Source organism: Ambystoma mexicanum, chromosome 5q (assembly GCF_040938575.1).
Source record: "Ambystoma mexicanum isolate Mex_15411 chromosome 5q, UKY_AmexF1_1, whole genome shotgun sequence".
In the NCBI taxonomy this organism is placed as follows: Eukaryota; Metazoa; Chordata; class Amphibia; order Caudata; family Ambystomatidae; genus Ambystoma; species Ambystoma mexicanum.
In genome coordinates this window covers 1,235,674,974-1,235,702,698 of record NC_090933.1, presented here as the reverse complement: position 1 = coordinate 1,235,702,698, position 27,725 = coordinate 1,235,674,974, and the positions used below count along the sequence as shown (strand labels likewise).

Below are 27,725 nucleotides of genomic sequence, written 5' to 3'. Positions count from 1 at the left end.
TTCAGGCCGTGCGTCCGGCCCAATCAAGATCTTTGAAGGGCTGTGCCGAGAATGTGTCCTGGCTCCTTCATTATTCAACCTATAAATCTCATCTCTGATTTAAAGAATCTTTATGGGCAGTTCAGACCTATCGCCTAAATTGGGATCTGTGGCATTTCCTTTTTGGCATATGCTGACAATTTAGTTTTAACTGGGAAGACCCCAGTTGGCCTTCAAAGGTCCTTGAAAGACCTGAGATCACACCGAAGAGAAAAGTCGGTGTTTCTGCCATGATGTGATCCTGTGTAAACCATGGGCCTTAGATCACAGAGTGATGAGAAAAGTCAGTGTATCTGACATGATGTCATCCTGTGTAACCATGATATGTTGGTATGGGTTTGTCATTAGGAGGTTTCTTGATTCAGCAGGGGGTGTAGAGTTGATTATCTACCAGGTGCTATTGATGTGGGTGTGGCAACAACTGCTTTTGGAAATGTGACTTTGTTGCATATTTCGGCTTCTGATCAGACCCTGGTCTAAGTGCCGGCGGGGCCTATACCTTGGCTCGACCTTGGCTAGACATGAAATGTCAAAATACATAGGCCCTCATTACGACCCTGGCGCTAAGTGAAAAACGATGGCGGTAAATTTTTACCGCCATCCTTTTCCGCTAGGTCCGATCATGACCCGTGACCGTTAACTACGATGCCATTAGCGGCATCGTAGTTAACGCTGCCGCTAACTGCACCAAGGATGCGCGCACCCGCCCTCCCACACCGTAATTACCGGCATGGCGCAAAGGTACGCGAATGCCGACCCAAGCGGACATGCACCTAACGCCATCACCCAGCCCGTTAAGTACCTTACCACCATGGTGCTAATTACGCCATCGCGAACCAACCGTAAAGGGCCTTGTGCAGTGATTCCAGCTGCCACAGGTGCACAGAATCAGCACAGGTGGAGGCAATACAGACTCAGGAAGTAGAAAAAGAGCACACCCAACCCCTTCCCAGACCCAATCACACTCCACAATGATACCAATAGGACTAGCATGTTGGGGCTGAAGGACCTGATAGCAATGCAAGTGCTACAACTTCAACTACAACAACAACAACAACAACAGGCTGCACAGAGGAGACGCAGGAGGAGAAGGAGGGCAAGGCAGGGTCAGCAAGCCCCACCAGCACAGCCAGTGGCACCACGCAGGCAGCCCCCAATCCCACGCATCAGAGCCAGTCCATTCAACCTCACCGCTGAGCAGATCCACACCCTGTACCGACTGGACCGGGACACCATCACCATCATTGTGGACATGATACACAACGATATCGTCAGCATGATTGAAACACCCACCGCCATCCCCCTCCCCACTGAAGGTAGTGTCCGTGCTCCACTTCCTGGCCACAGGCACCTACCAGCACACAGTGGGGCACTTGCATGGCATATCATAACCATTATTCTCACGTACACTGATCCAAGTGCTCAATGCCCTCCTCAAGCACACAGACGACCACATCTCATTGCCACGGTCTGCCCAGGAAATTTCTAACACCAAAGTGGGTTTCCATGCATTAGCTGGCATACCTGGTTGCATTGGTGTCATCGACTGCACCCATGTGGAATTGGTGGTCCCACATGCCATGGAGGTAGCGTACCGCAACCGTAAACTATTTCACTCAATCAACGTGCAAATGGTCTGTGACTCCAACAGGATCTTCACACATTGTTGTGCCCGATTCCCCGGATCAACCCATGATTCAATGGTCCTGAGGAACTCCACAATACCACGCTACATGGAGCAACATGCAGGCCCAAGATCCTGGCTACTCGGTGAGTCTAATGTCATGAGCATGGAAATGTGAAGTGAGTAGGTGATCGACGTACCAATGCATACTTCACCTGGCAGAAAGGGGGGGGGATGATGCATACTTCACCTGGCAGAAAGGGGGGGGATGATGCATACTTCACCTGGCAGAAAGGGGGGGAATGATGCATACTTCACCTTGCAGAAAGTGGGGGTGAATGATGCATACTTCACCTGGCAGAAAGGGGGGGGGAATGATGCATACTTCACCTGGCAGAAAGGGGGGGGAATGATGCATACTTCACCTGGCAGAAAGGGGGGGGAATGATGCATACTTCACCTGGCAGAAAGGAGGGGGGGGGGAATGATGCATACTTCACCTGACAGAAAGGGGGGGGGGGGAATGATGCATACTTCACCTGGCAGAAAGGGGGGGAATGATGCATACTTCACCTGGCAGAAAGGGGGGGAATGATGCATATTTCACCTGGAAGAAAGGGGGGGGAATGATGCATACTTCACCTGGCTGTGACTAGCAGTAGCCAGATCATACCCTGAGGCAGCACTTACGTCATCTGACAACTGGATACATGATGCCTGACCTAAGCAGCCCAACATGGGAATGAAGGTGTCTCCCAACCATGACACAACCATCTGCAAGTGCATTGTACAAAATGTGACCACATTGACTCCAACGAAAAGCACCTACATGCACGTCACCAAACACCATCAACTGAAAGGCCTGTCCCCCATAACTGCGCACAAAGGAGGCACATGACGGACAGGAACATCAATACACCACAACACAGACAGCAAGGCCCACAAACTGTCCCCATTGACATCAGTATTGTTCACTGGGGTCATAATGAGGCAAACAGCAATGTTGCAATCATGTGAGCGTTGACCTCACAGGACACGTGCCAGGTCACCTAAAGAAACGGCCTGAACGGACACAGTGGATGGGCACTCACAAGGCACTTGTCCCCCCTGCATCGTGTCTTGGCATGCAAAACTGTACATGAGAGCCATGAACATATACCAGTTGCATAGTGTGAATCCATTAGCGCAACTAAAAGTGGTGCAAAGTAACAGTTGAATGCAAGGCATGGTGGCACGTTATGTACAGAAATCAATCTCATCCCTGACACATACATTTTTGCCCACTTACAGGTGATGCAGGCTATCCCCTGAAGAGGTGGCTCCTTACACCAGTCTGGAACCCACAGAACCAGCATGAGGAGGACTTCAACCGTGCCCATGCACGTACCCGTGTGGTGATTGAGCAGGCATTCGGCCTACTGAAGGCACGTTTCCGCTGCCTCAGCAGGTCTGGCGGGGCACTCCTGTACCGCCATGAGAAGGTTGCGAAGATCGTCATGGCATGTGTCATGCTACAAAATATGTGCGTCAGACGAAATGTACCCCTGCCCCCTGACGCAGAACTGCAACCACCTGACGATGAGGATGATGAGGGTGGGGATGGGGCAGCACCTCAAGGAGGCAGCGATGCACAGGAGGGGCGTGAAATGCGTCAGAATCTCATTGACCAATGCTTCTAGCACACACGGCGTGTGCGTGTAACATGGAGACGGCACTTGGGGCACTGTGTGTGTCTGGGACATGCACACTGTGGACTGTACAACAATAAAGTACACATACGCAATGAGCAATGTCCACACATTTGATTTGTGCTAAACGAAAAAGTGTATTATGATTGTGAAAAGGTATGACACACCCATTCCCCCCTCCCCCCTCCCCCTGAACACCCCAACACACCCACTCCCCCCTCCCCCCTGAACACCCCAACACACCCACTCCCCCCTCCCCCTGAACACCCCAACACACCCACTCCCCCCTCCCCCCTCCCCCTGAACACCGCAACACACCCACTCCCCACTCCCTCCTCCCCCCTGAACACCCCAACACACCCACTCCCCCCTCCCCCCTGAACACCCCAACACACCCACTCCCCCCTCCCCCCTGGAATCCCTACGAAGGTGTGAGTGAGTCTGTGCAGCAGTGTGTGATGCAGTAATTCTCCACTGTCCAGCCACTAATGACAGTCCCCTCCCCTGGCCCCTGGGGCACCCCTGCCCGTGCTGCGCAGGTTTCTCCCTGATCGTCGGATGGGGCTGCTCTGTGCCGAGCTGGTTGACGAGGAGGTTCCTATATGCACATTTGGACGCATGTCCCGAATGGTCTGCACCAGTTCTGAGATTACGTGCCGCACAGCGGCGAGTTCTGTGCAGATGTCCTTCGTGGAGGACTCAATGGCAGCCGTGACTCTGTCTGCACATCTCTCCATTGCATCCTTTGCCCCCCCACACTCTGCAACGTGCTCATTGAGGAGCGAGGATAGTTGCTGCTGCCGGGTGACGATCTCATCCAGGGTCTGTTCATTCCTCTGGCTCATGACTGATGGCATTGGCATACCCATTGGGCTGCTCACCTCCGGCAGCGGGGATGGGGTGGCTGGCCAATCCTCGTCCTCTAACTGCCCCTGTGTGGCATCCGCATGCAGGCTGCTTAGGGATATGTAGGGGGAATGTAGGTGGGCAGTGGGGCTTGCATCCTCAATCTCCTCAATGATCCCAGCTTCACTATCGGAGGAGGCTGCAATGGCAGCAATTTCGCCAAGAGTGCTGCTTGCAGCAGAGCCTGTCCCTTCGGTGGGCACGATTTGTGTAATGTGCGCTGCTACTGCTGATTCTGTGGTGACAGTTGTGGTGGCTGGCAGTGCCCTGTCCTCTTTCCCTGGCAGGGATTGTGGCTGCTGTGGTGTTTTCATCGGGACGGCAGAGGTGGAGGCTTGCGGTCTTGGCACAGTTGTCCTGGCCCTCTTGGTGGCTGTGGAGGCAGTGGTGTCCTCATCCTGAGGGTCTGAATCTGAGCCTGTGGTGGAGCAAAGGAGGGATAGTGTTATTGATGGGTCAGCGGACATTGGGCCTGCATTGTGACGAATGGCATCTTATCAGTTAGTACATGCAGCACATTTGAGGCAGGGGCATACAGGTTGTCTGCCTTTTGTGTGGAAGTAGCATGGAGGTATGTGGGTGCCGGCAGTTAGGGTGTGCATGCTGCATGTGTACAGGGTGGAGATCGGATGTGTCTGTGGGCAGTCTCCTGCTGCTGTGTTGCATTTGCACAATGGGGCAACATTGTACTTCACATGATTGGACTTTAGTGAATTTTGCATGGCTTGATTTGAGCCACCTACCTGCATCTCCTGATGTCGGGGCTCCTCTCTCCATTCCTCCTACTCCTTCTATGCTCTCCATTCCAATAGTGGAGGCACAGATTTCCTCCCATGCTTGCAATTTGATGGGTGATTCAGATCCTCCCCCAGTTGCCGTGGCCAGGTTCCTATTCGCCGAGAGGAGGCTCCTGACGTGGAGCCTCAGGTCGTCCCACCGCTTTCTACACTGCTGTGCGTTGCGGGGTACGGTTCCCACCGCACTGACACGCTCTGCCACCAGGGCCCATATGGCCTTCTTCTTGGCAATTGCCGGCCTGGTCATTTGCGTGGAGAAGACCACTGCAGCATTGTCCTGGAGGGTCTCTGCAAGCATGGTGAGTTCCTCACGAGAGAAGCGGTCCTGGTGCTGCCGATCGCAGGCTTTTTTGACAGCTTTTGGCATTTTCAAGTTGGTAAATGGGTGGGTAATGGGTTATGACAGGTCTCAGGGTCGGATGTGGAGTGGTTGGGGAGGATGGCAATGGATTGTGTTTTTAAAGATGGCCACCGTGCTCTTTCCCGTTCCGCCGCGATGACGCTACTTCCGGTTCCGCTTATTTACGGTCACTGCTAATTACGGTCACCGCTAATTACGGTGACCGGTAATTGCCGTGACCGCTATGATGGGTGGCGGAAGTGCACCTTGCACGGCGTACGATGCCGGTAGGGGCCGTTTTGGGGTCATTTACGGCATTGTGTACTTTACATTACCGCCATGGTGTAATGCTCGTGCGCGATGGGTCGGAATGTGCCGCACTTTACGCCATGGGGCCAGGGCGTAAACGTAAATTACTCCATGGCGGTAATGTTCGATACTTACCGCCTGGGTCGTAATGAGGGCCATAGAGTGCTATGGGTTGATACCCCTTCATGAAATACAGGAAAACATGGATGCAGGAGATGACCTACAACCAGAGTCCACGGACACATTGTGCCTGCTGCATATGGTGCATAAGCACTTACTTCTGGCCTGGCCTACAGGACCACTTCCATGGGCCTGATTGCATCACATACCTACCTTCAACAGGGAAGAGAAGGAAGGGATGTAATGTTATCTATGGGCACATCACGCCATCTTTGCAAGACCGTTGTCCACACACACCCTATTTGCTTATAAAGCTGCAAGTCCATGGCCGCTCCTTAGTGATGTCACATCCTCAGGGAACCCATCAAGTTACATCCTGTGCAGGGGGTCTGAAGGGTACGCCAAATCCTTGCATTCCTTTCCACAAACCTGCACCAGTCAGAGTCATGAAGCAGGATCATGTTCCTGTGACATTCCTGGCTTGGGGCTTGGTGTTGGAGACTGGCAGAAGACATGGTGATGGCAACGTGCAAGGGGTTGAGTATTTTACACTGTTGCTGGGGTCTCGGAGTGGAATGCATGAGGTTACAAGTGAGTGTGCTACAGCATAACCTGCATCATTTTGAGTCTGTTAGAGAGACGAACAGGGAGCATGCGAATGTCCTCAATGAGATAGGCCAGAACGCTGCTAATATTATAAGAAAAATAGCGCAGAACGTTGCTGATGCTATCAGGAAGGTAGGCCAGAACGCTGCTGATGCTATCAGGAAAATAGGCCAGAATGCTGCTGATGCAATTAGGAAGGTAGGCCAGAACGCTGCTGATGCTATCAGGAAGATAGGTCAGAATGCTGCTGATGCTATCAGGAAGATAGGCCAGAACGTGGGTGATGCTATCAGGAAAATAGGCCAGAATGCTGCTGATGCTGTCAGGAAGATAGGCCAGAACGCTGCTGATGCTACCAGGAAGATAGGCCAGAATGCTGCTGATGCTATCAGGAAGGTAAGCCAGAACGCTGCTGGTGCTATCAGGAAGATAGGGTTGGGCAAGAGAGATGGACTGTTAACCCTGGACAGGTGACTTGAAAGGCAAGAGGGGAGAGGGGGTCAAGCACCACAAGATACACATGGAATGGGTGCCCTCTGTACATCAGACATCTTATGATGAGTTAGTCCCTCTGATTAATGTCACACAGTCCAGGGAAAACTGGGTCAAGCCAAGTGGTTGCACACCAGTCTACTCACCATCTGGCTCATCACCGTTCTGCAAAGTTAATCACTGGCCAGAGAATAAGTAAGGTCTCAGTGATAGGTTAACAGTCTCTGACAACATGTACTCAGCGTTGCCATCCTACACATGGCAATGCTGAGAGCCAATACTGGAGTGATTTCCACACCATGCACCTTACATGCAGTTACAGATCATGTGTGACTGCCATAAATGTTATCTGCCTGTTCCCCTTAAAGGCACATATGTTTATTTGGAATGGCACTGTGTGTTTCAACATGTTGTCACTCCTTTATCATATATCCTTCCTTTAACTGTTTGAGGGTTGTGGTTGGTCCTTTCCTTTTTGTGATCAATAAATGTATGAATTTACTTGGGACATATGTGTGTAATGATATGTCATAGGAAGGGACATGGAGATAGGTGTTATAAAAAGATTCTTCTAAAATTATTTGTGATTCGTCACACAGGTATTGTGGCACAACAGTCACTTAATGTGAACAATGCCACGCAACAGGAAAAGAATCAAAACCAAAAGTTGATGGATGGAAGGTATTTAATAAATCATAACCACAGGCACAACTCTTTGCAACACTCGAGACCATCAAGTTTCAGCCTGCCAAGCTATTATAGAAGGGGAAGGAGCATTTGCAAATCAGGCTTGGTTCCACCCCAAAAGGGGCAGTCCACCCCAAACTGCTAGGTCACATCCTTTCTGCACAAGACCACAATCATCCCCAGACATGTTGACCTTGTTGGGCATCATCAGTGAGCAGTAGCCTGCATCTTTGTCCACATTGCCCTCTCGGCTGCATTTTACAGCTTCGACCACCGCATCCTTTGCTACCTCGTTTATGACAGGATGGAATTCTATGGCACTGTTCTGAATAGGTTTACCTCCTACCTCTCAGGCAGACACCAGGCTGTCCAGATGAACCTGTTTCATTCTAACCAACTACAGGTCTCCTGCAGAGTCCCCCAAGGCTTCATCCACTCACCAATCCTTTTTAACCTTCACATTGAGCCTATGGGCACTCTCTTAAACAATCCCAAATAGACATCCACCAACACGCAGACAATACTCAGTCAAACTGAACCCATCCAAGACTGAATTCGTATTGATCGGTCCGCTCGCTAAAAACAACTTGTCCAACAATGGCTCAATGATATGCGTCTAGAAGGATTTGATCCACTACTCTCAGGCTCAGCAACATCCTTAGACTTCACCATTGACAGCAATCTGACCTTCCAGAAACACACAGTCAAGAAGGCCCAAATAGCCTGGTTCAGAATATCTACCCTTTGGAAAATCAAGCCATTCATCCCATTGCAGGACTTCCAGACAGTAGTATAGGCCCATGTGGTCTTGCACATCGATGGGGGATATGCTTTCCTAACAGGGCATCCAGGGCACCCAGCAGCTCGCTTGGCTCCCCTTAAATCACTCCACCACTCTGCAGCACGTCTTATTACGGGAGCACAGAGAAATTTGACGTAATTACTCCTATTCTACGCAAACTACATTGGCTTCCACTCTAAGCCAGGATACTGTACAAGACTGCATGTGTCATCTACAAAGCAGTCATGAGTAGCACACCAGTGTACCTGGTGGCTGAGCTCCACATATGTGGTGGCACACGCTGCTCATGCAGCAAATCGACCAACCGGCTTGAAACACAACTCGCCTGCAACGAGATGATCCGCAAACAATCCTTTGATTGTCATGCAACCACTCTTTGGGCTTGTAAACATGCTCCATATTGTGAAAAGGCCTGTGTCTGTGTTTTTCCCAGCATGAGTTGGTTACAACCCTGCTTAGCCCGTTGATTCCAGTGAGGGTGCTCCATTATATTTTCCTTTACATGATTTTGCAGAAATGAGGATGCTTTCAGCTCGAGTGATGTGCTGACGTTTATCATTGTTGAGCCACATGTTTCCCAGCAGTCTTTGAGTGGGTCTGCAAACAGTTTCCATGTATTGGCTAAACTGGTGTACTGGGTCTGTGTCAAGTAGCCTCTGTGGCACATGCATGCCATGATCGGAGTGGATAACATTATTTTGGAAACTTGCAAATGGCTGCATGTGACAATCGGCTTTTTTCGAAGGCATGACAGGGATCCGTGGCCATACTCCTTTGATCGTCCTTACCTGCCACCATAGTCTCGAATTCGTTGCAGCTATGCTTAATGGCTCAGTGTAGTTCCCACTCGACCACCAGGACACGACAAAGGGACTCATTACAAGTGTGGCGGTCTGGAAATAATGATGCCGGTCACACCGTACCGGCACCCTTAATGGACCGCCCCACTACAACTCTATGGGTGGGCACCCATATGCCCAGCAGCTCTGACCTGCTGGGCGCAATGACACCCACCCGCAGAGTTTTCATGGAAGCACCGGCACCATTAACAATGGTGCCGGTGCTTCTGTGTCCCCATTCCCGTGCAGTCCTATGGAACTCAATGGGAATAGGGTACAGTATTTTCCGGCTCCTGATATCCTGGGTCACTGGGACTTGTAGCACCGGGACTTGTAGCACCGGGAGTGGTAGCACCGGCGGGTTACTGCCAGACTTGTAACGAGGCCCTAAATCTGTGTTTCATACAGAGAACCTTAGGGAGCAGTGATTTCCTGTTTTAGTCTTTGCTCTGTCTCTTTCTCAGCCTCTTCTTCTTTCTTGCTTCCCGAGTGCCAAGATGCCTTAGCTGGTGTTGGTCACGATTGGGTTTAACATAACACAACATAACATAACATAACATTCATGCAGATGGACGGCCTAACAGTAGAGACAACAATGCATGGATACATGGGGACACAAAGTAGTTTCCAGCAGACCAAGAGTTTTTGATTTCGTCATGGGCTTTGCTTATTGACAGCCGCTTACTTTTTGAGTGTGGAGGCGGGTGATGTGCATCGCATGTGTAAGAGTATCATGCCCTTGCCGTGCTGTGTGTTTTGATGGGAGGCTTTAGTAAGGAGATAATGGGGCACTCTCACCTTACTTTTGTTCCTTTATGTGACAAAAGGCCATTTTTGTAGATGTTCTCTTTGGGTTGACATATTCTTTTCTCATTTTTCATATTTTGCTATGTGTAACTTACGATCGGCGTAAGGTTGGTGGAAGTCCTTAGACTCTTTGGTGTAAAAGGTATACATACACCTGTTGATGAATCAGAGTAACCTCAACATATGTAACTTAAACCACTGTTCATGTCAGACTTAATCAAAAATGATTCCTAGTCAATCAGGCCCCTGGTTTTTACGTGAGGGTCACTCCTGAACATACTAGTAGAAGAAGTCCTACAGGCTTCTAAACTCCATCACTGTATCTTGGTTATTATGTACAATGTTATACAGTTTCCAGTGCTGTACACCAGAATAAAGAAAAGTGCATTGGCTCGCTCAGCTGTTTTTTTAAATTTTCCAATGAGAAATTCCCAGCAACAGTACTTCCTACTTGGCATTTGAATGAAAACATTAAATGGGATTGATTGCTCTTTGGCACTAAAAGCTGGGCTGAAAGATTGACGGTGTCTCTGCTGTGAGTGGTGGAGAAAAGGAACTCAAGAAGATTTGCATATGTTATGAGGTTGCTATTAGGAAGGTGTAAAAAAAACCAGGAGGACATTGGTACTTGCAAAAAACAGCACCAAGTGGCTGTGATCATTTAAGACTCCCACCACCATGTATGAGAACTCTGTGAACGTGTGCCCCAGTTGATGGACAGTGCAGTTTGCATCTCGCACCACACTACCACACTATGGGGAGACTGAAGATGTGCAAATCATTTTTCATTGGCCATCAATGAAGGGGAATAAGAAATAAGTGTGTTTGCAGCAGGCAACCAACATGCAGAGTATCGTATTGTGGCAAAGGGCAGATTGCACGCTGATTCAGATTACAAATGTCCATAACAAGGTCTGTTGGAGTTACATAATTGGTAGTTCCTGGGGAGATCAGTCACTGATATACACGCAGATCAAACTCATCCAGTCCTGCATAAGCAACAGATGACCTGACACACAGTGTGGCCTAGGATTGCTTGGGATGAAGACCACCAACCCGCTCAGGCACCTTGGAAACATTGTTCAGATCAATACATGGATACTTATATACCATGTCCAATAGAGGTATTAGAAATACTTCTCAATGTGAATAGCCACACCTCTACGGATTAGCAAAAGTGTTGAACACATTCCAGATTTATTTCTTGTGTTTTTCCTTTTTCTGTTTTACTTTGGATATTGAATAATTGCTTCTATTGCACTCTCTGTTTTAAACATTTGTTCATCAACTGTTTATGTCTCTATGTTTTATGCCACTCATTTTTCAAATGTGTATGAAAATTAAAGGCATACATCAATATTCTATAATTCATCAGTTTATAATTTCACGTAACAGTGTTCTTTGAGTTTCGAGATTCTTGACGTGACATTATGCACGTTCGTGTTTTCTAAAATAACTTGATACTGTATTGTAATGTTTGCCGCATGGACCATACTTACTTGTAAGTAAACATTGTTCACGTCACCTGGGGACTCAGGGGCTGACACAGAGTGCCATTTGATGACTCTCTTTGGATAAGTTTACTAAACTGGAAAGGGGAAACTAAACTCCCAACTGGAAAAAAAAGTCTCCATATTCAATGCATCTCTCTAAAGAACCATGACAGGTGTATACATTTCTCAGATTTTATTCAGGGTGGGCTTTATTATAAGTGTGGAAACCAACCATTATTTATTTTTTGTTATTTACCAAGTTCCCATATATTAAGCTTACACTTTACAAGAAGCAGTAAAGAGAACTTCAATATAGAATAGATAATTGTTGACTAGTGAAATGACCTGCATCTTCATGAAAGAAGCAAACAGGAGACAGTGACGCGCTGGCTGCAGTTAACTCTGTTCGACCAATGCACATTGGTGGGTCTTTACTTTCTGGGACTGGCATGTCATTTAAGGAAGTGGTGAAAAAGCAGTAAGTAGTTCAAGATATGTGAACTATTGCGGTTGTTCCTACCATATCTAGTGCCTGCATTGTGCCAATCACTGCATTGGATATGAAATATACAGACTAGTTGATAGCTGCGGTCTGTGTAGGTGCATGAAAAGGCATTGTAGCTACTATAGTGGAGTGTAGGGGTAACAAAAGATATATATCATGGTAACATCATGAGTTTGGTGAGTGTATGTGCATTAAACAACATGGTAGAGTTACTCACTGCAGGGTGTGTAGGCAATATCAAATGATACAGTAGGTTAACTCAGTGCAGTGAGGAAGGTGCATTAAGAATTAAGAGACATGGTAGAGTTACTCGCCCCAGGGAGTGTAGGTGTAACACATTATAGAGTAGTTCTACTCAGTGTAGTGAAGAAGGCGCATTAACAGACATTGTAGAGTTACATGCTGCTGAGTATAAGTACATTAAAAGATAAAGAAGAGTGATTCTCTGCATTGAGCTTAGGTGCATTAAAATGCATGGTAAAGTTACTTAATAGAGTGTGTGTAGATAAAACAAAAGATGCAGCAGGGTAACTCCTTGGCTTCATGCTGTGTGATGACTATTTACTCGGAAACAAAAGGAGAGCTGGCCAGTCCAGTCCTCCTCCTGTTTCTGAGTACAGAGACATGAAGCAGCCCGTGTAGCCAAAGCCTGCACGGTTACACAGGCTGCTTGCAAATGTCAGTACTTCCAAAGTGCTGCCACCTGCAGGCAGCCTCTGTAACTGCATTGCTTCAGCTACACAGGCTGCCTGGCAGAGGTGTCGGGATGGCTGGGGCTAGTCAGGGTGGATCCCAGCAGGGCAACAGCTCAGGAGCCATTTTTGGAGACTGCCCGGCTAGCTCCGGCCCACTTAATGCTCTGGGGTTTCCTTCAAAGGCACTACCTGCCTTCCCACTGAATGCATGCGTTTTCAGCCTAGCGTGTGACATCAGAAGTACTATCCCGAGGGACACCACCCTCCTCAGTGTTATGGGGTTGTGCCCTCTCCCCTTAGTCCTGCACTGCTATGTCCCCTCATCTGCTTCGGTCCATTGTCACTTTAGAGGCATGTAGGTGTGACCTGTCATGTTGAAGTATAGCGCTGCTACCTGCCACTTTATGTTTGGAACTGGGCCCTATTTTTTCAATGGTATACCACTGTGCTATGAGTCCTGAAACTCAGGGCATCATGCCCTTTCCCCCCATGGCAATGGTGCTCTTCTGTTAGATTGAGATGCAGAACTGTGCCCTGCCACAAAGAGGTCTCGAGATCCGCCCTGTGAAAAAGAAGTAATCAGTGGGCCCCTGTCATACAACAGTATGTACTTGTGCACTGCAAGTAAGGCCCAAGCTCTCCCTAGGTAAGAGGCTGGGTCCTGCCACGAGGAGGTTAGGAGCTGCTCCCCCACAATGCATGTTGTGACATGTATACTAAAGGATTTGGAGGTTTGACTTTGCCATTTGTGACCCAGGGGGTGGCTTGCCACCCTAGATATATGACGCTGTTCCCTATTACCCTAGGGCGTCTGTCTACAACCTGTGACTCTCCAGATGTTTTGGACTACAAATCCCATGATCCACCAGCATTTCTATGTTGTCTACGGCTGATGGGAGAGGTCTTCAGGGAGATGCTGAGAGCCAAAGGTTGAAGACCCCTGCCTTAGTGTTACAGAGCTTTGTCATGTTGGCTGGGGCCTTTTGTATCTAGGCACTGTCACTAGAGGGTAGAGGGTTATGCCGTGTTTACAAACAGTCGAGTAATGGATGTTGTTCCTTGGGACCTTTCTCACATGACAAGAGAGTGCATCTGGGTACCATGCAACTATTAATTTATTTATGTTGTCATTTGTATAGCGCACATAGCCCAGAGGCATCTAGGCGCTTTTTGCTTAAGAGTGTTGGTTACAGTGGTTGCTTGCACAGGTAACAGGTTACAGACGTTGCTTACATAGGTTACAGGAAAGTTGACATGAGTTACAGCTGTTTGTTGCATAAGATACATCATACATTAGGCTGATGTCTATATGAAAGTGCATTGAGTAGCCATGTTTAGGGTGCCAGCCATTTGGTTGCCTTGTGACAAGCATAGGCTAGGTGTCTTGGGAGAAGAGTATGATTTTGAGGACTTTGGGAAGGGCCAAAGGGATGGGTCTGATCTCAAGGCCAGGGGCATGGAGTTCCATTGTTAGGCCGCAATCACCGGGAAGCTGGAGCCTCAAGCGTTTTGTTGTCTAAACCTAGGGATGGCAATGTGGCAAGATTGCAATAATGCAAGGTTTGAAAATGAGATAAGACTGTGGCACATAGAGGGTCCGGGCAGTGGTACTATGTCAGGCCCTGAGAAGTAGTCCTGAAAGCCAACCATTGTGACTTAACAGGGAGAAGCGATAAAGGTCCTGCTGATGACGTCCAAATAATGCAATAGCCACAATCAGTGGCCGGTGGCCAGAGTGGTTAGAAATACAATCTAAACAAAGGGGGTGACTGTGAAGAATGCATTTGCAAACTTGGGGAACAGGAACATGCAGGTATCCGTGAAGAAGGTGGTGCACAAGTTACACGATACCACATCACCCGTTAGTGGAAAAGGCAGGGCATCGGCTTTCAGAAAGTCGAAAGGTGAAATGATCTGCAATAGACATGAGAGGTGAACATAATCGTGTGAAATAGCCTTTGCCTGGTCATAGATGTGTCCACTTGTTTCGTGTGCCTTTAATTAATGCAATATGATTAAGCTCAGAATCAAGTTATGATATACCCAGGTCAGGGCAGCCACCACAGGTCAACACATGGATTTAATTTAGTTTCAGCATTGCATCCTGGGATTGTAAGTCACACGTTGTTGTAGAATAGGGTGTGGGGGGAGCATGGGCCATGCTATATGTGGCGTCTTAAGCACCTTCTCAGTGCTCTCAATGCTCGTTCAGTTCTCTAAGTGATCCTCTCCCAGTACAAAGCGAAGCCAAGCAGAAGAAGTGGGATTGTCTTTCCTGATTAGTTAAATCAAGAGATCCAGGACAGACACAATAGTCCCCCCCCCCCCCCCCGAGAACAAGTGAATGTAGTTAAACCAGGAGACCCAGTAAAGGCGTGATGGTCCCAAGAGAACAATGGATTGATCTAACACCATTTGATGGAAGCAGCACTCAGAAATCAGCTCTGAGATGAATAATTATTGATCTCTCCCACCCTTCGTGCCCTCCTTCGTGTTACAACATTACTGTCCCATCTTGAGCAGCGCAGCCAGGAATGCTACCAAGGCCAGCGGCACCAACGCGTTGATCTTCACGCCGGTTGCGCCGCTGATGGCAAAATCGCTGTTGACGTTTCCGAGCTTCTGGTTATTGCACAGGTTCGTGTTGCAACAGCCTTGGGTGGTGTCGGCAAGAATGAGGTTTTGGTGGCCGTTAACGCATGACGAGGCGCAGCGTTTGGTCATTATCCAAACGGACATAAATTTGCCTGAAATAGAAAAAGACACAACATTAGAACCTGCAGCTCCGCTCCCCCCAAGTCTCAGTTTCTAATGTTTTGCTTTCCTATACATTGTTTACTGACAAGTTCTAAGGATATTCTTCGTGCTCTGATTATTTCAATCATCTAGGTCTGGTTTACAACCTGGTGCTGGGATAATCAACTTTATTCAGACCCTCTCACTGAAAAGGGGTGCTCCAGATTGGCATGAAGCACCATTGACGTTTGAGCTCCTCATTCCATGGCCTACTTCCAAAATATAAGTTATGGTGAAATGTATGCTCCGATTTCTTACCGGCAATCTTCAACAGCCCTTATCGTCACAGTACTCTCTTGGAATGTCGAGTGAGAACCAGATCAGGCACCCTTCTAAGATGCTGAAAAATTAGTCCAGGACTCCTGAGACCATGACTTTCACAAAGGGAACAATGGTCATTGGGGCGAGTAAGCCCCCTTCACAAGAGGGCAACTCCAAATACCTCCTACCCCAAGGCGAGTGACTCAAAAAATAACTGACATACCTAGCCGAAAACAGCCAATAGCCCTCAAGCCCATCCCCTAGGGCCATGTCTCAAGGGCCTGAAGAACCAAATACCTAAAGCGCAAAGACCTAGGTGCCAAAAGTGCCTGGATTCAGGCCAATATACACAACTTCTAACATGTCTCCAAGCAGATCCTACTTACCACCAAATAACCCAAAGAATGCGAGGTTTGGAGGAAAAGGAGAACTTCTATAATTCAGAAGAGGCTATCCAAAACCTGTGAAACAACACAGGACACAGTTACCCAGCATAACATAATCCTCAAGATACTATGGGGCCTGCAAAGAATCCTGACCTCTCTTCAACAAGCTCCACCTGCCGTCGAGCCATACATATGCAAAATGGCCACTAGCAAGCGCTCAGCCGACACAGTGTACCACAACACAAGATGATTATGGGGCATGTCAGGTGCTTTTTTCGTCAGGCTAGGAGGGAAAGCTATGAACAAAATATTTTTTAGGAAAGGATTCTGTGGGAAGGCGGATCACTTCATAAGTACTGTGACAAGCACATGGGATGTAGAGGTATTGCTAAAGCTTGTGCTCTAATCAGCTTTTGGCAAAATAGAATGGATGACACTGGCGTTCCTAACTTGTCTGAACCTTAATCAATGTATCAAATCATATGTATTTGCTTTAAATATGGTGGATTTGTTTTACATTGTTTTAGATAAAATCAATACCTCCTACAACCTCCTCAATGCTCTCCCTTAAACCGTCTGCTCTCCCATCCATATGGTATCAACTTCTACTGTCTTCTAAATACTTGCCATCTAATCTGCAACACTGTCTCTCTCAGATGGTATGACCTTCTCCTCCAAACACTTAGGTACTTTCACCATCTCCTGCCCCTCAACTCCCAACAGTCCTCTCGGCTTGCCAACCACCTCCAAACACCTCCCTCCAGCACCCCACACTTCCAGATTAAACTAGCTGATTTATAGGGTGGCCTCCCCTCTGTTTGGGTGGAGCCTGGAAATACTGGTTGCACCTGGGTGGTGTGGGCTCAGCTGTTTTGTGATTAGATCATTTTCATAAGGTCAGGTGAGCTTCAACGTGTTGGCTTGAACAATACATTAAACTGTTCCAGCAATTTGGATTTTAGAATTGCTCTGGACATATTTGAGGTTGACTCCCCCCTCCCCCTAGCTCTTTGAAACTCTATTCCCATTGCCTTCATTATCCTGTGTACCTCTACCTTTTCAGAGTGTGATCTATAAGCCAGCAAGCCATCTAGTAAGCCTCTGAAGCTACCTAGAATCTCTTGATCCTCAGAGTGTGATTTACAAGTCAGCAAGCCATCTAGTAAGCCTCTGAAGCTGCCTAGAATCTCTTGATCCTCAGAGTGTGATTTACAAGTCAGCAAGCCATCTAGTAAGCCTCTGAAGCTGCCTAGAATCTCTTGATCCTCAGAGTGTGATTTACAAGTCAGCAAGCCATCTAGTAAGCCTCTGAAGCTGCCTAGAATCTCTTGATCCTCAGAATGTGATTTACAAGTCAGCAAGCCATCTAGTAAGCCTCTGAAGCTAGTATATCTGGCTACCCAGAGTGTGATTTACAAGTCAGCAGAAAGCCATCTAGTAATCCTCTGAAGCTACTATATCTGGCTTCCCAGAGTGTGATGTACAAGTTAGCAGCAAGCCATCTAGTAAGCCTCTGAAGCTACCTAGAATCTCTGGATTCACATAGTGTGAATTACAAGTCAGCAGCCAACTAGTAAGCCTCTAAAGCTACCTAGAATCTCTGGCTTCTCAGAGTGTGATTTACAATTCTGCAAGCCATCTAGTAAGCCTCTGAAGCTAGAATATCTGGCTTCTCAGAGTGTGATTTTCAAGTCATCAGCAAGCCATCTAGTAGGCCTGCGAAGCTGCCTAGAATCTCTGGCTTCTCAGAGGGTGATCTACAAGACAGCAAGTCATCTAGTAAGCTTCTGAAGCTGCGTAGTATCTCTGGAACGCCTTTGTCTTGGGAACGTTTCAATTGTGTAAGTAAGTCGCACAACGTTCAGCAGAGCAGGAAAACTGACTTTGTTTATTTTCTTCTTGTGCATAATGCAAGTCACTTTTGCTTTGTTTGCAGGTTTGTATCCGTGGGACTTCCCCAAACTGTGTGCATGTGAGTCACAATATAGAGGGTTTCCTGCGACGTAAGTGCAAAAGCTTGAAATGTGTTTCTATGATTGTGAGTGACTTTTTAGTTTAACAACTTGCTTCCCTCAAAGGGAAAGGCCTTCCTCCTAACACTGGATGTTTGAGTCTGGCTAGGGAACTGGAACGGCTCTCTAAGTCGGTCAGCCTTTGGCAAAGGGGCACCTTTGAGGATCAGTGTGTGCCCCCTTTGTCCCTTGTGGCCACTGGTGTCTGCAGGGGTGGTCGGGTTGTGATAACCCTTTTCCTCTGTATGATGACTCGGCTTTGGTGGACCGGCGATCCCACGTGTTCCTCCTGCGGGTCCAGCACCCATTAGGACAGGGTGGCCCCCATTCTCTGGGACCTCCTTCTGTTGGTTCCAAATGTTAGGCTGGGCACATGCGGTACAGACCGGTACAGGCATTTACCATTCATAAATGGAATGTCATGAACATTGGTCTTGAAATGACAGGCGTCTGGTTGTTCCTTGAATGTCTTAACTCGGCCTACAGAGTAGTGCTTACATCCTATACACAATCATAGGTCACACAACAAGCTCTACATTGCACTACCATTTTTCCTAGCATGGTCCTAAGCAGAGAAGCCCCACTCATGGTTTCACTGGCTACAATGCTGCTTACACTATAATAGTGAACATTGATAAATTGCACACCGCAGGCACTTGTTCCCTTGATCTCCAATGGCAACACTATTTAAAAACAATGCCCCACTTCTAATATCAGTCTGTCTGGATACAGACACCATCCTGGTAGCTTCTAATCTGCATCCACTGTCCATGTTATGGTATGTTTAGCTTTCGCCTTCCTTGCAATTGGTCTCCCCTATCAATGCTTGAGCACTTTTGCATTCTGTAAGGCAGATAATGCGAGTTCTCTATTCTGGATTACATGTACATTTTACATACGGTCCTGCATTAATAAAACAGACTGCATACCTTCCTGGACGTTATTGATAAAAAGTCTCCTGTATCTATACTAGAACAGAAGTAACCTCTTCGTGTACTGCTAATGTTGGCCTTCAAATGCTACTTGTTTATCATTCTGATTAGAGCAAGAATGAAGAGGGTAAGGCGACTTAAAGGGAGTAAACATCCTTAATTTGTATCACTTAATTTCTTTGGTTTGGTGGAGGAGGGCCCCAAAGATGTATGTGCCCAGGGCTCCAAAAGTGCTTAAGGTGGCCCTGTCCTAAGGCCAATTGCTCAGCCTTATTCCACTTCCTCCGGCATGGGACAGACCATGTGGCGCAACCCAGCACAGCGCGCCAATGCAGTACACTTTGCCATGTCTCCATGTTGCCACTGCGGCACAATGTTTAAAATGCTGTTTGTCAAACACAAACAAGAATATAGTGACCCACATGTTATTGCCACGGTACTGTGGGAGGGAAAAGTTACTGCCTGCAAGACAGTTCACAGCAGCCTTACGTACACATGTTTAGGAAAGAGGAAACTGCGCAAAATACGCTTTAAGTGTGGGAAGAAAGCCCAAATAAATGTTGCAGCGCTTCAAATGATGACCCCTATAACTCCTTCTCCAAGAGATGACCTCTCGTCCCTCTACTCCAGTGTTTGCCTTTGAATGTGTGGGCTAGATTAAGTCATTACATTGGCCCACGTTAGCTCCAAGGTGAAGCAATAGGCTGAAGTTTGCAGATGCGGTAGCCAAAGCCGCACACAGATCTCAATTGGCAGCATATGCCATGAGGCTCATCTATAGTGGTACACAGGGCATAGTTGCCAATGAAGTATATTTCTGGATTAACGTATTGTTAAAATATTGAACGTTATGTGTCTCTTTCTCTAGACTGTGGAATGTTCAGTAATCGAAATGGCCATGTTGGTCTAAGTCAGACTATTATAGTATGGTATAGCATAGTATAGCATAGTATCGGAAAGCTATGAGTTAAGTTTATGAACCTTTGTATGAGGTATACGCCTGCACATTATTTCTAAATCACATGCTCTCAACATAGACCATTGCTCATTGTTAGTGAACCCAGCAATGCACTGGTGTTCACTGAGGCACGCCTCCGTGATGCATGGAATACACCAAAGCAATGTATTTATTTATTTATTTAATAGTTTTTTTTTCTAACGTGCCTAATACCGTAACAGAGTTTGGTTACTAAGCGCGATCCGGGATTCGAACCTCTGTTGCTCTGCGCAGTCTTGTTTTCAATGCAAGCAGTGTTGTTCAGTGAATACAAAGGTGTTAAGATGGATTTCTGAACTCTGTCCTGGAGGGGCAGAGGTTCAGAAGGCCAGCCTAGTTTCTTGGAACAGGGTAACCTCTGGACAAGCCAGACCAATCAAGGTAGCGATGGCGGCGGTCAAGACTAGGTCTCAAGAGGGGTGAGGGTGACTGAAAGCCTGCAATGAGCACACAAAGCAAGGACACGTACAAATTACTCTAAACAGGTGTTATATTAAAAATATAGACACATTTATTACAAGGCCTTTGTAACATTGACCGTAGCAAGAAATCACAATAAAACTCAAGTGAACCAACACATCACAATCAAATACAATATTTATACAATTACCAACAAGTCCAACGAGTTAGACGCACATAATGTGCAGACCACCTATGTGGGGAGGAAAACAGGCAGTGCGAATAATAGTTAGACCCAGTCCGCCTTCAGAGGCACCTAACTAGAAGGAAGTCTGAGCCCTACGAAGAGTGGAGCCTTGTGCTCAAAAGTACCTGCACACGCTCGTGCCAACGGGCAAAGGGGAGTCTCTTTGAGGGAATCAGGCAGTTCAGTTAGATGAACAAATGAAGATGAACAGAGCTCTGTGACTCAAGCGCGGCCTCCACTGTGGGCAGTAGCAGAGCGCGAGTACGGAAAAGGGGTGCTGTTTAACACTGCGAGGAAAGGCTACGGGCTACTGCAGGAGGGCGACCAGTTCCTAGCGTCGCTACTCACCGGTCCACGATGCAGGCAGACCCAGGCTTCTCCGCGTCAGTTTCAGTGCTGGCAGGTTCAGATACAAGCAGGGGACGTCTCGGCGTCATGTAGATTCTGCGGCAGCAGAAGTTAGAGTTGAGGATGTCCCAAATGCAGTGAACCCGCACAGATTGTTACCACAGCAGGGCAATAAGCGGCTGTGTGCATTTCAGCCCAATGTACACTTCTCACTTCAGACCTGGTAAGGCCAAGTGTACGAATCGTGTGAGAGTGGCAAGGACTCGTAATACAGCAGCAACCTGACGGTGGTTACAGAGCAAGACTCCTGGGTAGGCAGGTCAGTCCAATGGATGGCCCAGAGACACTTCCGAAGGCTTACGTGCAGGAGATGGTGAAGATGCTGAGAATAGTTGTTCCCACTATTCCAATGGGTCGAAGTACCAGTACAGGCATTCTCGTTCGATCAGGGGTAGAAAGGGTTTCACAAAGCAACAGCAGTGCAGAGGAGCAGTCCTTCAGGGGGTCACCAGCGATTCCTCGGTTCAGCCTCGTAGTTGCAGGATACTTGGCTCCTGTATTCCTTCGTTCGTGAGAACTCAGGAGATCGACATGGTAGTGGTGTTTCCAGCCTCCTCTTACCCACGGTTCCCTTTGCGCCAAAACAGAGGGGACCCAATGGGAAATCTGCTCACAAAACACTCACACCATACGCGGACCTATCACGGACCACGGTGGTCCCAGGCATTCATGACACACTAGACTCTCTGGTACCCAGGAGGTGTATTGGGACCAGACATCCCAGCCCACATCCTGGAGGCACACACAAGGCCTGTAGAAGCCCGCAAAAGCATCTGTGTTTCGTGGGAAAGTACATGCCCAAATAAGGAAGGCCCCAGGTCGGCTCGACCTGGGGAAGGTGAAGGGGGCAAGACGGTCAGCGGGCAGGACAAAGAGCCTTGTGGTCTGGCCATATTGGAAGCCAGGCCACCATTTTGGGCTAAGCACGAGAAACTTGCTTAAACAGCCAAAAGGAGCTCAAAACACAAAGAACGATCGCTGCCACCAGTCCCGTCCGTGATTCACTTGCACCGTTTGTTAACAATCCAAAGAGAGTGTCTAGGGCCTGTATAAGACTAGAGACCCAAGAGAGCAGTAACTTAGCTTACAGTGCCCTCTTGTGTCATGTTGCGCGAAAGCTGCAACATGATAAAAGAACTACGGAAAACAACGTTTCCCGGTACTGACTGTCTTAAGGGCATGTCAGTTTCCCCGTAAGAATGGAGCGAAAGCCCAGAGGAGTGCGGCAGAAGGCTGCACTTCGCTGGCAAAGTCTAGATCATGGTGAACACAACAGCAAAACGTTTAGGGGTTGCCACATGGAAGGAAAATTACCCACAATTACGAAATCTTTCCTAACACTCGCCCCTTCCGGACTATGGACCTGGGGAACTAATCCACCCCTGGATGAGTCTCTTGTTCAGGTCGGTTAAACATTCTGGACAACCTATCAGCATTGCTATGTTGGACACCTGGCCTATGCTCAATAGTGAAGTCGAAGCCTTGTATACTTATGGACCACCTAAGCAACTTTGGATTCTCTCCCTTCATGTTCATTAGCCACTTTAAGGTCTTATGGTCAGTTTGCACAGTGACGTGGGTCCCATAGAGGTAGGGCCTCAGCTTCCGTAGGGCCCACACAACAGAGAAACATTCTTTCTCCACTGTCGACCATCTGAGCTCTCTGTCCTTAAACTGGTGACTAATAAAACCACTAGGGTGTTCCTTACCCTTCTCATCTACTTGCGATAGTACAGCTCCTATCCCAGTGTCAGAGGCGTCCGTCTGCACAATAAAAGGTCTTTGATAATCAGGGGCCCTGAGGACAGGGGCCTGGCACAAGGAGTCTTTGAAGCCGTTGAAGGCCTTCTCACACTCGTTGGTCCAAGTTACCATCTTGGGTTTCTTCGGAGTGGTGAGAGCAGTCAGAGGGGCAGCTATGGTGCCATAGTCTGCCATGAAGTTGCAGTAATACCCCGTGAGTCCTAAGAAGTTCTCTCACTTGGGTCTGTGTAGTGGGGGTAGGCCAGTCTTGTACTGCTTGTACTTTACTGGGAAGAGGCTGTATCCTCTCTCCACCTAGTTCATGTCCAAGGTAAACCACGGAGCCTTGTCCAGTCTGGCATTTACTAGCCTATATGGTCAAGTGTGCTTTCTGAAGAGCCTGGAGCACAACCCCGAGGTGTTTCACATGGTCTTCCGAGGTGGCACTGAAAACTGCTATATCATCCAGAAATGCAAGACATAATTTGTCCAACCCATTCAACACATGATTCACAAGACTCTGGAAAGTGGCAGGTGCATTCTTCAACCCGAGCGGCATTACCCTGAATTGGTAAAGACCGTCTGGAGTAGAAAACGCTGTCTTCTCCTTGGCATGTTCTGCTAGAGCTATTTGCCAATAGCCAGCAGTGAGGTCAAACGTGCTGAGGTACTTGGAGGCACCCAAGGTATCCACCAGCTCATCTGTTCGAGGCAAGGGGTGTGCATCTGTCTTGGTGACAGCATTCAGAGCCCTGTAATCCACACAGAACCTCAATTCAGAAGTGCCTGCCTTTGGAACCAAAACCACAGGGCTGGACAAAGGACTACTAGAGGATTCAATCACCCCAAGGTCTAACATCTTGTTGACCTCGGTCTTAATGTAAGACCGTACTTTGTCTGACATCCTGTATCCCCTACTTTTGGTAGGTACACTGTCTCCTGTGTCTATCTTATGTTTGCACCAAGGTGTCAAACCAGGCGACTGTGAAAACAAGGGGATAAAACTGCCTACGCAAACTTTTCACCTCAGCCTGCTGATCAGAAGTCAGGTGAGGGGCCACTCGGACACCCTCAAAGGAGCTATCTGAAGGACTGCTTTGGAACAGGTCGGGGGGAGGTTCTGACTCCTCTTCCGCAACATCTGAAGCCAGTAGCAGCGCTGCGATTTCGACTCTTGGGATGAAAGCCTTCAGCCTATTTACGTGGAACACTTTTGGAGCCTGTCCAGGCCTTCCAAGGTCCACTAAATAGTTAACCTCGCCCAGGGGCTCCACCACTGTGTAAGGGCCTGACCATTTGTCCTATAAAGCTCGAGGCCTTATGGGATTCATGATCAGGACTTTCTGACCAGGTGTAAAGTTGACGAGGGAAGCTTCTGGTCGTACCAATGGTTCACCAGCGCTTGTCCTGCCTTCAATTTATCACTAGCCAAGCCCAACCGAAGTACCATCCATTTTCTGAGCCCCAGCACATAATCTACTACGCTGGTAGTAACAGGGGGAGTGGGCATCTCCCATCCCTCTTTGACTATGGCTAAGGGTCCCCGCACAGGATGTCCTAACAGAAGTTCCAAGGGGCTGAAGCCAACACCCTCTTGTGGTACCTCTCGGTAGGCAAACAGTAAGCATGGTAAAAGAAGATCCCATTTTCTTCTCTGAGATTCTTCCAGAGCCCCAATCATGCTCTTTAACATTCTGTTGAAACGTTCCACCAGACCATTGGTCTGGGGGTGGTATGCAGAAGAGAACTTGTAGGTGACCCCACATTCTTTCCATATAGCCTGCATATACTTTGACATAAAGTTGCTGCCTCTGTCAGACACAACTTCTTTAGGGAAGCCAACCCTAGTAAAGATGCCAAGTAAGGCTTTTGCAACTGACTTGGCAGTTACAGTTTTCAATGGGATGGCCTCAGGATATCTGGTAGCATAGTCGACTAGCACCAAGATAAACCTATTGCCTGAGGATGTCTGCGGGTCAAGGGGACCAACGATGTCGATCCCTACCCTTTCGAATGGTATTCCCACAACGGGCAGTGGTACCAATGGAGCGTGGATTGTTGAGCCACTCTTACCAGATAATTGGCAGGAGGCACAACTCCTGCAGTGACTTTCTACTTGCACCCCCATCTTGGGCCAGTAGAAGTGCATGGATAACCTTTTCTTGGTCCTCTTAATACCAAGGTGATCAGCCAGGGGCACTTCATGCGCCAGCTGCAGGAGAGAGGGTCTTACAGCAAGGGGAACCACCAACCTCCTATGGTCTCCTTCTGTAGCCTCTGTGGGCTCACTATACAGGAGTCCACCTTCTCAATAAATCTGATGTGTCCCAGGAGGTTCACCCTCAAGCTGGGAGCAGGCCTGTCTCCTTAGGCCTTCCAGAGATGGGCACTCACGTTGGCCTTTACTGAATTCTTCCCTGTCAGGACCACCTTCTACTAACAAGTATTTTAGTTCAGGATGGTCATTGGGGTCAAATACTTCAGGCATCGCCACCCCCTCGTCAGGTCCGGGTGATTGACCAACTTCCTCCACCTCAGTGGTAGGCGAGTTCGGGGGAATGTTCTCTTTCCCTCGTCTTGACTTTCTTACTCCTTTCGCCTTGGGTTTCCCCTTTGGCTGGGGCGGCGTATTGGTCTTGGCCAATGCTGCCAGTGTTTGAGACCGTGTGCCGGGTCTGTCGGCAGTGTCTCCTACGAGCCCTAAAGCTCTGAGATCGTTGCCTAACAAGACCTTTCCTGGGACGTTTCTCTGAATGCTCACTGGAATCCTGACTGCTGTACCATTTAAAGTAAGATTTACAGGTATTACTGGAAACATGCGAGGTGGGCCGTCAGCCAACTTAGTGGGGATCAGAGTAGCTCTGGCAACTTCCTCTGAGTCTACCAAGGTAGAATCCACTACAGTTCGACTGCGACTACTATCCCTAAGAGCTGGAGTATCTACTCCATTGATCAGCACACTGTCTTCAAAGTAGTGCTTGGCATTATCTGGAATCCTAGCATAAGCCTCTGCGACTTTAGGCTCCCAGGAACCCAGGGAAACTAAAACTACCTCAGCTTCTATCCCGCTGGGGAAGGAGTCTGAGGAGAAGGATGCTCCTGTAATCTCTTCTTCCTCGTAGGAGGAGAAGGCCAGATTAGCGGAGTGGACCCCCAAAGGTTTAACCTCACACCGGGGATCCCCCTTCACGTGGTCAGTTGCTCCACCAGCAAAACACGATCCATTGGGTCTGATTACATAGGGAGGCTTATTGTAACCAGAGTTCTGGTTCGGAGGCTGACCTCCACTACCCTGTGAGTTCTCTTGTGTCTTACCCTTATTTTTCTTTTTGTGGCCTTTTTGAGAAGAAGATTTATCAGATTCTCAACCCTCCTTATCTTTGGACTTTTTCCCTTCCTCCTGCTTACCAGGATGAGTTTTGTCCTTATGGGACACTCGATGTGACACCCATAAATCTGCGGCAATGGCCAGCTTCTTAGGATCTATCTCCTTTGAATCTGCCAAATGCTGCATAAGCTCCGGGGAAGAAGATGCAAAAATATGTTCCAGCATGACAAGACTTATCATGCCTTCAAAGATAGAAACCTTATAACCTTCGACCCATCCAGTCAAGTTTTTTAAGGATTCGGTTACATAAGATACCCAAGTACCACCTTCTTTTTTCTTATACTCTCGGAATCGTTTTAAATATTGGGCAGGAGTCTTTCCAAACATTAAAATGAGATTTTGCTTCAACATTGCAAAATCTGCTCGCTCAGTCTTCGGCATTTCCATAATGGCACTGCAGCCAGAATGGGGCAGTCTGCTGAGTAACCAGGCAACCTTATCAGCATTGTCAACTTGTTGAACTTCACATGCATACTCAAACGTATTCAGCCAGTCCATAATGTCATTCTTTTCCTCATACACACTGAGCAGATCATTTGGAAACCGTGGATGAGAGGACTCCCCAGACCCATGTCCAAGACCCTTGGATTCATTTGCAACCTGAAGCTTGGCCAGTTCCAATTGGTGATCCCGGTCTTTCTGTTTTTCTGCCTGTTCGATTTTTAGCTTGGCCATACTGAAATCAAGCTCCTTCTGCCTAAACAGCAGCTCTTGCTTCTTGAATTCAAGCATGGCCTCCCCAATCAACACTGGCAGAGGAAACATTAGACGTCTCATCCTCCCTGTCCTTGTGGTCGCGGTGGACCAGTGCAGCGGCAGAACCGTTGGTTCTGCCAGTGAGAGCATCCCCACCTCCTTCTGCACTGTCCTCAGAAGTTATAGCGTCAAGCTGAGCTTCTTGCCACGCCATGATTCTTTGGATCATATCCAATTTGGTGCATTGCGAGGAGACACCTCTCTCCGCACACATCTTTTTCAATGTTTCGGATTTAGAAGCATTTAAAGTTAACAAGGTATTTGTTTCCATACTGTTAGATAGGACTATGGCCTTTTAAAAGTTATACTACGACAATTCACTACTTGTCCTGGTAGGAATAACTTGAAATGCCTTCGCTCGTGCGCAACACTGGAGACCTTCAGTCGTATCCCACCGCTGTACACCAATTTGTTAAGATGGATTTCTGAACTCTGCCCTGGAGGGGCAGAGGTTCAGAACGCCAGCCTAGTTTCTTGGAACAGGGTAACCTCTGGACAAGCCAGACCAATCAAGGTAGCGGTTGCGGCGGTCAAGACTAGGTCTCAAGAGGGGTGAGGGTGACTGAAAGCCCGCAATGAGCACACAAAGCAAGGACACTTACAAATTACTCCAAGGCCTTTGTAACATTGACCGTAGCAAGAAATCACAAT

General features: G+C 48.0%; 1 protein-coding gene and 1 long non-coding RNA gene across 2 annotated transcripts in view; one reads left to right on the top strand and one right to left on the bottom strand.

The window, feature by feature from the left end:
- The window catches only part of LOC138497968 (uncharacterized), a 423,930-nt gene that overhangs the window by 376,703 nt on the left and 19,502 nt on the right, over positions 1–27,725 (top strand). The gene's annotated exons all lie outside the window — the stretch shown is intronic.
- Positions 11,728–27,725, bottom strand: part of LOC138497966 (three-finger toxin A2-like) — an 83,269-nt gene continuing 67,271 nt past the window's right edge. Inside the window, exon 3 of the mRNA XM_069621741.1 lies at positions 11,728–15,496. Within this exon, the coding sequence (XP_069477842.1) occupies positions 15,252–15,496 (245 nt within the window). The 3' untranslated portion in view covers positions 11,728–15,251. The remainder of the gene's footprint in view (positions 15,497–27,725) is intronic.